Source organism: Bison bison, unplaced genomic scaffold (assembly GCF_000754665.1).
Source record: "Bison bison bison isolate TAMUID 2011002044 unplaced genomic scaffold, Bison_UMD1.0 scf7180017864374, whole genome shotgun sequence".
Lineage (NCBI taxonomy): Eukaryota > Metazoa > Chordata > Mammalia > Artiodactyla > Bovidae > Bison > Bison bison.
In genome coordinates this window covers 3,394,239-3,406,400 of record NW_011494946.1, presented here as the reverse complement: position 1 = coordinate 3,406,400, position 12,162 = coordinate 3,394,239, and the positions used below count along the sequence as shown (strand labels likewise).

The window sequence follows — 12,162 nt, the reverse complement described above, 5'->3', positions numbered from 1 at the left end:
GTGGAGGCGCTCAGTCGTGTCCGACTCTTGCGACCCCGTGGACTGCAGCCCATCAGGCTCTTCTGTGGGATTTTCCAGGCAAGGATACTGGAGTGGGTTGCCATTTCCTTCTCCAGGAAATATGACATAAATGAACGTATTTACAAAACAGAACAGACTCACAGACAGAGAGAGCAGATCTGCGTTTGCCAAGGTGGGGCGGGGGCGGGTGGGAGGCGTGGACTGTGAGTTTGCAATGAGCAGATGCAAACTCATCTACAGGATGACAGACAGCAAGGTCCTGGTGTGCAGCACAGGGAGCCGTATTCAACATCCTGTGATAAACCACAGTGGAAAAGAACAGAAGAAGGAGGCATGTATGCATGACTGAGTAGCTCTGCTGGACAGAGAAATGACCGCAACACTGTAAATCAACCACACCTCAGTACGGTCTTAAAGAGAGAAAGAGGCTTGTGCGAGATGATGTTCGCGCTGAAGCCACAGAGAAAGACGGAGGTGGGAGGGGAACAGGGAAGGCCCTGGCAAGCTCCAGTGGGAGGAAGGAGACAGGGAGGGGCAGGGGAGAGGAGCAGACTGCTGAGCCTTTGGGAGTTTCAGTGGGAGTGCGGTACGCTCTGCCGTAAACTGAGAATTAGGTCCTGTGAAAACTCACCTGGGGGCCAGGGTGGTGCACAGCGGGTGTGGGGTGGAGCCCAGGGGCCAGAGGGGACTCCAGCTAGGAAGAGTCTGCATGAAGAAAGGACCTCACACACACTTTAAAGAGCACATCCAGCCTCCATGCTTGACACGAGAGGAAGGAAACACAAGTGGCTAGACGGTAAGACTCCTGAGGGCAGGGATTTTTCTCCGGTTTGTCCACTCTCTGCAAGGCAGTCTGGCACCAGAAAAATGTGTGAAACTAAATGAACAAAAGTGACTATAGGGAATGAACCTTTTATCTGTGAAAGAAAAATCAGATGGACAAACAGAAAAGCGCTTCAGGCCTTCCCTGGTGGTCCAGTGGCTAAGAATCTGCCTTGCAGCGCAAGAGACGCTGGTTTCATCCCTGGTCTGGGAAGATCCCACATGCCACAGAGCGACTAAGCCCAGGCGCCACAAGTACCGAGCCAGCGCTCTGGAGCCCGCGGGCCACAGCTTCTGACGCCTCCGAGCCCCGAGCCCGTGCTCTACAGCAGGAGAAGTGACTGCGACGGAAGCCCGAGCACTGCACCTACAGAGCAGCCCCACTCACTGTCGCCAGAGAGAGCCGGTGCCTGCCACGGAGACCCAGCACGGCAAAACCAGAGCTCCCGAGAGCCTCGCGGGCCGCAGAACTGCTCTCATAATCACAGAGCCCATCAGAGCAACGGGCAGACTTCAGACAAGGACACGGGATTTAAAAATACTGCAGGTTTAAATATAGCTGTCTTGTTATAAAATCCTTCTCATCCCTTGGACTATGAGTTTCAATGTGTCAGGAATTAAGTCTTTTTTTTTTTTTTAACTCGAAGTAAGAGAAGAACATATCATGTAAGTATACTCCATCTATGTATACTTAGGTTGCTGAACTTCTGAAGAAACGCTAGCAACAGTCAAAATGCTTAAGGAAGAAAATTTGGACAACTTGCAGCATTTATCATGACTAACATTTCAGTCTTTCAGAGTAAACTTCGAAATTAAGTTCTAATTTGAGATGGTTCTGGTTTGACAAGTCAACTCTTGAGACATCTGAGTATGGTATTATGAAAGAACAAAACTCTTCATCAACCCTTTATGCAAGTGTGAATTTCTTTTAAAAGTAGGATTTTAATGATTTTTTATTCCTACAGTGACCCTTAAAGTTTCTATGTATGTAATCACAAATGCACACATAAGATGCATTTATAAGCTTATTGTGGAGCTCTAAAGACAGTTGGGAAACCCAATTTTAATTTTGTTACTGAAATAATGTAAACATATATTATAGAACTGCCTCTTTTCAATCAACAGAAAGGATCTAGAAAGAGATTATACATGTAGGCACAATTTATTTTAGGTTTATTAGTGTTAGAAAAATGAAGTTGCCAAAATTCAATCTGTAACGCATACTCTGGTATGTATTTAATTTTTATGACCACTGACATCAACATACATCCTTTTCTCACACCTCAAAGAAAAACTCAGATAATTTATTTAACAGAGATTCATTACATGAATTAACCACTGATATGCTAAAAACTGGAAAATTATTTTCAGCAAATGCATAAAATTTCCTGACAATCTCCAAGAATATCTTAGTGACTTAGAACTTCCATCCGAGAAAGAGGACTTACCGGCTTTTATTCATGAGGTCTGCTCCTCGGGCTTTGTAATAATCCAAATTTGGATGGAATTGATAAGTCACTGGTCTTGGATTTCTCTATAAAAAAAAAGCAATAAGTTAAAATGTATAAAATTATATAATTTGTATATTAAGACAAAAAATGATGAAACAATTACTTTTATACTCTTAAATAAAAAAATACATATAATAATCATGTTTAATAATTAATGTGCTTGGGTATTTTTTCCTTTGTTGAAGTTTTGCCCTAACTTATCTTTGTCTGATTAAACACTAAAATTACTTAATACATTTTACTCTAACCTGTCTCAGGTCACACTGATTTATTTCTTTCATTAGATTTCTTTTCAGTAATTTTGATCAGTTTCAACATGCCTTTCCAAAATACAATCAGATAAAATTACAACAAAACTGAGGTATTATGTAAGATGTAACACCAGTACAATCTACTCTTAAGGCTAGGAGACAACAACAGCCATTAAGAAAGCTACATTTTGAAGAAGAGCAAAAACCAGTTTTTGACAACCAGGATGCTAGCCACGCCCACTAGATGGCACCCTGAGTCTTTCTTCTTCGAAAACCAATGTGTTGTTCTGGAATTCGGCAATTCTTTTCAAGTTAGCAGTTTCTATGTCATCTGTTCTTATACACGAGTGGAATAAGTGCCCAGGGAGTGGACATATTATCAGGGTACCACCACAATATGAAAGCCAACTGACCAATGCACATTTTTATAGAAGCAGCAATACACTGCACTTTCTGGCATTTAATATTATTTATAAACTTGCAGAGATATTCTTGAATCATTAGGTTGGGTGTGTCTATTTAAACAGGTTGCTGTTATTTAATGTGTCTATAATTTGTAAGTATCAAGTTCCTCAGGCCAATAAAAATTAATCAAATATACTTCTATAAAAACACACTTGTATAAAAATGTAACACATTAATAGCATAACCTGAATATCATCATCTCTAAAAGGTTAAACTACATATTTTTCATTAAGAAGTTTTTTAAAACAAGTAAATGTGATCCAGTGTTTACCTAAACATGTAACTCAAATTAATAATTCAGACCTTGAAACAGCACGCCCTGTCCTTTGAGAGAACCAACTAGACACAGAAAGGCTGAATTTTATTTTAATAGAAAATTATCAACATGCTTTCATATCAGTCCTTGGAGACATAACCCCAAGGCACAGATATACTTTCATGTAGGCGGGGGACATAATTGCTAAGGTTAAATAGTTTGAAATTCATCAAGCTAACAAGCTGCGTCTTAAGGCCGTGATGGACCTTTTCTTTTTCTGCTGAAAAGAGAGTATTTACACAGCTCAACCCTTTCATATCTCTTCCAAGTCAGCCCTAATCATCTGACAAAAATGACAATCCCTTGATTTAGCTCCAGCTACTACTCCACTGGTTTGGTATTCAACACAGTTCTACAATAATCAAATCTGAATTGCCTTGATGAAGATAACTGATGCTTCCATGACTACCATACTATTAAGTCTCACAGTGCAACTTCTTGCTCTCTAGGAATTACATAGGTTTCCTCGTGGTAGCTGATGACAACCTGGACCCAAGCATAATGGGAAAACGAAACAGAGGTCAAAACCACTGGCAGATTGACAGTGCTTTCATGATTTATTTTTAAAATTAACTTTCCTAAGACTATCACTCATGACCGATTTTGCTCCTTATTCTCAGTACTTGGAAACATTTTGTTTTTGCTACTATAAAAGGCTTTTCTTCTCTGACTTTCAACAAATTAATAAAGGATTCTGTTACTTTTTGCTAGAAAACAATGAAAGAAGGGGAGGCACTGTGCAGTTTCTTGAAATATCTTTATAAAGAAATGACAAGCAATTCAAGACATGAAGTGCTGATCTACCTAAGCACTTAAAGCCATTATTAGGAATAATGGTCTAACTTGAACATATGAATGAGGCTCAAGTATTGCTTTCACTAAGGTCTATTTAAATTCCTAGGAGACTCACTAGTATCAATTGGAGAGGCAGCTTAAAGTGACACAGCACAGGGACAGAAAAAAAAAAAAAGAATGAAAAGATGATGTTGAAAAACAGTATTTGAAATGGAAGAAAATAAAATTAGAGGTTACAGTTGAAAGTTATTCAATAGGATTTTCTCTCTGCTGTTACTAAAATATAAGTAGGCACACACACGGATGTCCTAGACCAGCACAGTCCCACAGAAGCATAATGCGGGTCACAAATGCAAGCTTCATATGTAATGTAAAGTTTCTAGCAAGCCACATAAAAAAAGAGAAAAAAAAAACAGAGTGAAATGACATATAATAGTATTTTGTTTCATTTGACTTATCTAAAATGTTGACACTAAAAACATGTAATCAGTATAAAAACAGAGACATTTTACGTGCTTTCTTTTGTGTGAAGTGTTTGAAATCCAGCGTATATTTCAGATGGCACACCTGAGTTTGGACCAGCCACACCTCAAGGGCTCAATGGCCACAAAGACTGCAGCCTCTGTAATGAACAGAACGGAACCAAACGTCTGATATGTAAGGAAGGCAACGTGTGGCTACAGAAATCACATATATAGACACATATTTATAAAAGGCACATACTTTTATACAGTAAGATGCAGTACTGACAGTTCTTTAATTCACCTATAATTCTTCTCTTTTAACACATTATTGACTCAAAGACTTTTGCAGAAAGGAATACCTGTGGCTGGCGATTTGTTAAGTGAATCTCGAAATGTCTCAGGTCAATAATGTTTGGGTAACAAAAGACGTATTAATATGTTTCTGGTCAATAATGAATTAATTCAGTTACTTTTGTCTCTTCTGAATATGGTTTCTACAAAGTTAAGAAATTTTAGAGCAGTATCTTCTCACTCAACTATGTACCAACATAAGAGTTGGGATAAGATTACATGAGCAGAAGTCTAACCTTATGCAGTGGAATCATTTTAAAAGTAAGAAGATGTTTGTCTCTCTTGTTTCAAAGAATTTTTTTCCAAACCGAATTTAATAGAAATATAACAGCTTTTAATTCTTACTTTTAGAGATCTGGAATTTCCTCTAACATTTAAGAGCCACTGGAATTCTACACACATAAAACTCTTCATGTAAGAAAGACCAGGCCCCACGACAGGTGTGAGATCTCATTGCTCAGGACACACGATGGCGACAACTTTAACCTGGTATGTCTTTGGCAAAGGATTGGGACAATGAGCAATTATTTTAAACCCATTTCAGACTGTCAAGATTTCAAGTATTATAAGCTTTTCCAAGCCAGTGTACATTAACAAAACAAAACAACAACAACAAAAACACCCCACCACTCTTGGGGGGGACTTTTTGTCAGAAGGAAAAATGGTAACCCTAACTTATATTGTCTGTGTACAGAGACACACCAATTACGTTTCATGACCTGAGAGGTCGGCGTAACTACACGTGCAAATGCAGAAGTCACAGACTGAACTCACCCTGGGCTTACTGGGCCTTTCCTGGACCAACCTGGACGGACTTGAAATAAATCTTCCACAAGATGGCAGCTAATTAACTTCGTAAGTGCCATCCCCTCCTCTGTTAACAAGCTACTGGAGCTCTTCTGAAGGCTTCTCTTCAGCATCGTGAAAGTGAAGTCGCTCAGTCGTGTCCGACTCTTTGCGACCCCGTGGACTGCAGCCCACCAAGCTCCTCTGTCCCTGGGATTCTCCAGGCAAGAACGCTGGAGTGGCTTGCCATTTCCTTCTCCGAATGGTAGTATACGAATACTTAACTGCTAACCTGCACTAAGTACAACTAACCACAAGAAGCACACTTAACCACAAGAAGAAATGTGACAATTTTCTGAGCCTGGTGAAATCAAACTCATCCACAAAGGTCACGACAGACAACATTCTAGCTTGACCCCTAACTGTGGCCCCTCACCTGCGGTTGACAATCTCATTTTGCACCGTTAACGGGAACTCCAGAAGGAAGAGTCCGAGGGACTCATCCCGCTTGAACAACGCAGTGCCTTCCAAAGGCCTGGCGCTGACAACACATGGAGAACTGAGCAGAGCAGAGGTGGCCCAGGCCCAGTGACCCCGGCTGTAATGAACGCACCAGCAGGGAGTGAAGAAGGCTCAAGTTCTACGTGAAACACACAGGGACTGCGCAGACCCGGCGTCTGCGTGAGGGGCTCAGGCTGCTTGGTGGCGGAGGCGAGCGGTCGTGGGTCAGGGAGGTTCGAGTCCACTCCACCCACGCCTGCCTGTGGAGGACTCACACCCCCTGTGCTGATTTCCTCATCTGCAAAACTGTGGAAAGGGTTAAACGGGGCACCAGACATAACGTGCGGCACAGTGGTGGGCACTTCGGAAAAGCTCCAGATAATGGAAGCTAGAATTCCCTTCTGATACCACTGAACGCTGATGAGCAGAATGTTGATAGCAGATCTGATAGTTTGATGACTTAAAATCCACGATGGCCAACTGGTAGAGAAAGCAGTGTTCCATCCTTCTGATACCCATACAGAAACTTAGGGCAGGGTTTACCAAACGTTCCATTTGTTTTAGAAAAGTAACACATATTTAGGAACATATATTGTACACATTGGGCCTCATACGTGTGGAGAAAATCTGTCTTACAAATCAGGAGTGTGTATACACATACCAGTTTTTAAAAACTGTAAACCACATTCTATTAAAGCACAGTTGTTTGCCAGCTAATGAGGTTAAAAAAATTAAACGGATTTCCTACAATACGTCCAAATTATTATTGGTTACAGTTTTTACATTAAACTGATAAAGTTCCTGTAGCACTTGTCTAATAGAAAAGGTTGATTTATATTTACAATGTAAATACAATGTCTGTTTGGCATGAAGAAAATGCTTGACAAATGAAGAATTACTTAGTTTTCTTTTCCTTGATATCTTGCTACCAACTCTTAATTTTTAGCATGCCAGATTAGAAAAGGGGAAAAATAAGGCTCAGAAGGAGAAACAGCACTGTAAAAATATGTCGAGCGTTTCTCTTTGATGAAAAATGAGACTCTTATTTTAGTGAATATGTTATTGCCTCAATGCTGGGGGAAAAGCAACCGTCATTAGAAAAACGAATTGCTCAGCTGTTTATAAGCAAAAAGCTCTGGGGGAATTTCTCAGGACCCCAAAGGCAAAGCATCGCAGGGTTATGCTAACACATGTTGCAGGTGTTTTAGGGGAGACAGGTGGGCAAAGCTCAGCCCTGGAAGAGGAGTCAGTTTAACACGCTGGAGCTGAAGCGAGGCAGCCTGCACGCGTGCGAGTGCGAGGGCCGCCGTGGCGCCAGTGAACTGGCGCTGCAAAAGCCCTAGAATAACGTTCTGGTTAGTGCCAAGCACGCAGGGCTCCCTCTTGTAGTTTTATACAAAACAAACACTGCCAGTTACTGTTTCTTTTTTTTTCCAACTAAAGGTATTTTAAACCTGGAACAAAGAACGGCCTGAAATAGCGATAATTACCCCAAAAAGATAAGGATGAAGTATTGTTGCCTTTATTTAAACAAATATTCCTAAGGAGACAGTTTGTTGTGATATCCCCTCTTCGGTTCGCTAGGCAACATTAGATTTATCATAATTCTCCTAAAGCCTAAGATATTTCTATATTAAAATGCTAATTTTGTCTTTTCTTTTGCCTGTAATTAAAGCTGGGGAGATTTGTGATCTGATATTCACTGATTGCTAGAGGGTCCACGAAGGTCTCAGCATCTCTGCTGCTTATCGCCACACACGGCCCTCTTCATCACAACCAGAGTAACACAGAGGGTCACAAAGGCAGACGTTACAGTCCTAAGTGCTCACAGAATTCCCTTAAGATAGATAAACAAATAATAAGTGGTCTTATGTAGATATTGCTATCAAATCTAGACTTGTGTTTTATTTCCTTCATCATTTACCCAAGAGTCGGTTTTCTTTTAGTATTACTCGCTACTGAGACAATACTGACTTTACTGCATATGCACGTACGTATAATAGTATATCAGCCATACCTACCTTATCTAAACCATTTTTCCTTTTTTTGAACAACCCATACCATGAATTAAACGCCAAATGCTTATAAGTTCACAAAACACTGGATTCCCAAAAGTAAAATCTAGTTTGATTTTTTTTATAATATTCAAAAATCTAAAATGTGGATACAACACATACGTCAAGTTAACACAGATTTTTTTTTTTTTTTTTTAAAGAAAACACACCTTCTCAACAGGGTTATAAATCAGAATTTCATCTCAGGATCAGAATTAAAATGACCCCTGGCTTGTATACTAACAGTTCCTATGTCTTTTGATAAGAAATATATATTGCAGATATTAGGTATTAAGCATCTTTGGGCAATTGACAGAAAAATTTAGGTACTTTCAATCTATGCATCTACAGATTAAAACAAAAACAATGTTAAGGCCTTAAAAATAAAAAGGAAGCAAAACCGTGAACTGGTGAGGACACAGACAAAAGCTCTGAGGCCGTGCCAGCCTCTGTGACGCACTGGATGAGCCCGTTCCCTGAGGTCACAGCCACACGCCCAGCGCAGCAAGCCCAGACCTCAGATGCACAGGGGCGCCGAGACCACCCGAGCACTATGCTCCACAGTGGCCTCCGACAGCCAACAGACCCAAGACAAATAACGTCTTTTCCTTCTTCCAATGCATTTACAGTTTGAATTTAGCATGGTGACCAAGGCCAGATTCGGAGAAGGCGATGGCACCCCACTCCAGTACTCTTGCCTGGAAAATCCCATGGATGGACGAGTCTGGTGGGCTATAGTCCATGGGGTCGCTAAGAGTCAGACATGACTGAGCGACTTCACTTTCACTTTTCACTTTCACGCAATGGAGAAGGAAATGGCAACCCACTCCAGTGTTCTTGCCTGGAGAATCCCAGGGACAGAGGAGCCTGGTGGGCTGCCGTCTATGGGGTCGCACAGAGTCGGGCACGACTGAAGTGACTTAGCAGCAGCAGCAGCAGCACAAGACCAGATTAACATACCCCCCAATATAAATACATAAATAACTATGGAAAGAGGTTCACATTTACCCATTTTCTTTGTGACTGACACTGGACCTCAAGATCCTTCAGTTGGTGAGCTCAGTTCTGAACTCTTCACCTTTTTCCTTCCCTGACTGTGAGCAGAGTAGGGCAGGAGCATGACTTCACTGGTTCAGACACATGGAACCCCATTTATCTTTTCCAGATAGTGAAGGTTCCCAACAGAAACGGAAAGAGGAAATATCAAAAAAAAAAAAAAATCCCTAAATATTCCAATTTGGGAAAGAGACTTTAAGGAACTAAAATCTCGGATATAAAAATTGCCCTCGTAAGTTTTTATTTTTAGAAGTGCTAAAATAAGTTTAAACAAATTATCATCAAAACGAAGCAATTTACAAATGGTTTTAGGAGTTCTGAATCCTCAAGAGTAAGTCTATGTGACCCCATAGGACTGAGAACCCGGATTTGAGAAATCTGACCCCACCTGCCTTCCCTTTCCTGCCCGCTATCTTCACCGCCAAGGAAACCAAAGCTGAGCTGCCACACACGGAGGCCTGGCAGGAGAAAGCCTTGCACAGCACGCTTCTCATGCAATTTTGGGAGTCACTTCAATGAAAAAACATCCTGCAATTAAAAATCTCATTATATAAATACACTCTTACTATGGTCATTCACTTACACTCTTTTTTTCTGATACTTTCTAGGATAACAATGAAGTATATATATCGAATTTTGAAACGTCCAAGTAAAGAACTCAGAAACCAAACATAACTTACAGATTAGAGTTTATTTTCCTGAGTGACGCCAATCTCAACTTGAGAAAGTATGTCAAATTAAACCCAGAAACACCAAGAAAAGGCCCTACAGATGGACTCTTCTTGCCCTCTTGATTTGTTTTATTCTAGATTTCATTGTCACTATAAAAACACTGACATCAGGTGTTAATTTCTTTAAAGAGTGGAAAATGTCATAGAAGTAGTCCCTCTTTAATCAGCACATTTGATACAGCCCAGCAGGAAAAGCAAAGGCCCTTGAGGCAGCCGCTCAAGTAGTATCTCTGCTGCGTGGCTGCTGTGCAGTCGCCAAGTCGTGTCTGCCTATCTGATCCCATGGACGGCAGCATGGGCTTCCCTGTCCCTCACCATCTCCCGGAGTTTTCCCAAGTTCATGCCCACTGAGTTGGTGATGCCATCCAACTGTCTCACCCTCTGTCTCCCTCTTCTCCTCTGTCTTCAGTCTTTTCCAACATCAGGGTCTTTTCTATCCCAAGTTCATGCCCACTGAGTTGGTGATGCCATCCAACCGTCTCACCCTCTGCCCCCTCTTCTCCTCTGTCTTCAGGCTTTCCCAACATCAGGGTCTTTTCCAGGGAGGAGGCTGTTTGCTTCAGCCTGTCCATGCCAGGGGCTCTTGATCACTTTGAGCCATGAACTACTCTGCCTTCTGGTGAAGACTTTGGTCCCCTTTTCAGAATAATGTTTTTAAATACATAAGAGAATACATAGGATTATAAAGGAAAAACAATTATACTGAAATACAGTAACTGAAATGTGGAACAAATCTGTAACACGGCATGTGCGTACACTGTCATGTCTGACTCTCTGCGACCCCATGGACTGTAGCCCACCAGGCTCCTGTCCTGGGAATTTTCCAAGCAAGAATACAGGAGGGGGTTGCCATTTCCTACTTCAGGGGATCTTCCTGACCCAGGGATCGAACCCGTGCCTCCTGTGCCTACTTACTGCACCACTAGTACCATCTGAGAAGCCCCTGTGATACTCTAAAATGTGCTTTTAAATTATTAAATAAGATATACATCTAATTTGATCATGGCTATAAAAGCAGTGATGAATACAAATGGTATTTTTACCAATATTTTAAAAAAGGAATTGTTTGCAGAAATCAACAAAGATGATCTTAAAATTCATATGGAAATGCAAGTGACTCAGGTTGGCTGATTTCAAAACACACCACAAAGTTACAATAATCAGGATAGTAAGGCACTAGCATTAAGGGCAGACCTATAGATCGACAGAACACAACTGAGAATCCAGAAATAAACCCTCACACTTATGGTTAATTAATTTTTGACAAAGAGGCAAGACAATTCAATGGAGCAAAGAACAAGCTTTTCCAACAAACACAACTAATGCCCAAATGGAAAAGAATGAATCTGAATCCCTGTCTCACACCACAGAATATCACCTCAAAGTGGATCACAGACCTAAATGCAACAGTTAAAACTATCAAACTTTTAGAATGAAACACAGGAGTAAATGTGTTTGTGATCTTGGGTTAGGAAATGATTTCCTAGAAATGACAACAAAAGTGTAAGTGATAAAAGACAATGTTGATAAGTTAGGCTTCATCAAACTTAAAACTGTTTGTGCTTCAAAGGACACCGTTAAGAAAGGGAAAAGATGATTTACAGATGAGAGAAAATACTTGCAAACCATGTCATATGAGAATCTTGTATCTAGAATATATTAACAACTCTCACAACTCTTAATAAAATGACAACCTGATTAAACATGGACAAAGGATCCAAAGAGCCATTACTCAAAAAAGGACATGAAAAGATGCTCAGCATAATTAGTTGTCAAGGAAATGCAAACCAAAACCACAATAAGATACCACTTCACACCCCTTCAAATGGCTATAATAAAAAAGACAGGTATAACAACTGCTGGTAAGTATGCTGAGAAATGTGAACCCTCCTTCATACATTGTTGATGGGAATGTAAAATGGTGTAACCACTTTGCAAAACAGCTTTTGACAATTCCTCAAAATGTTGGATGTAGAGTAAGTAACCATATGACCCAGCAATTCTACTTCAGGAGAGATTAAAAAACAAGCAAACAAAA

At 40.7% G+C, this 12,162-nt stretch overlaps 1 protein-coding gene across 1 annotated transcript in view; it reads right to left on the bottom strand.

The window, feature by feature from the left end:
* Positions 1-12,162, bottom strand: part of TBC1D5 (TBC1 domain family, member 5) — a 540,661-nt gene that overhangs the window by 101,713 nt on the left and 426,786 nt on the right. Inside the window, exon 17 of the mRNA XM_010856750.1 lies at positions 2,292-2,377. Within this exon, the coding sequence (XP_010855052.1) occupies positions 2,292-2,377 (86 nt within the window). The remainder of the gene's footprint in view (positions 1-2,291; positions 2,378-12,162) is intronic.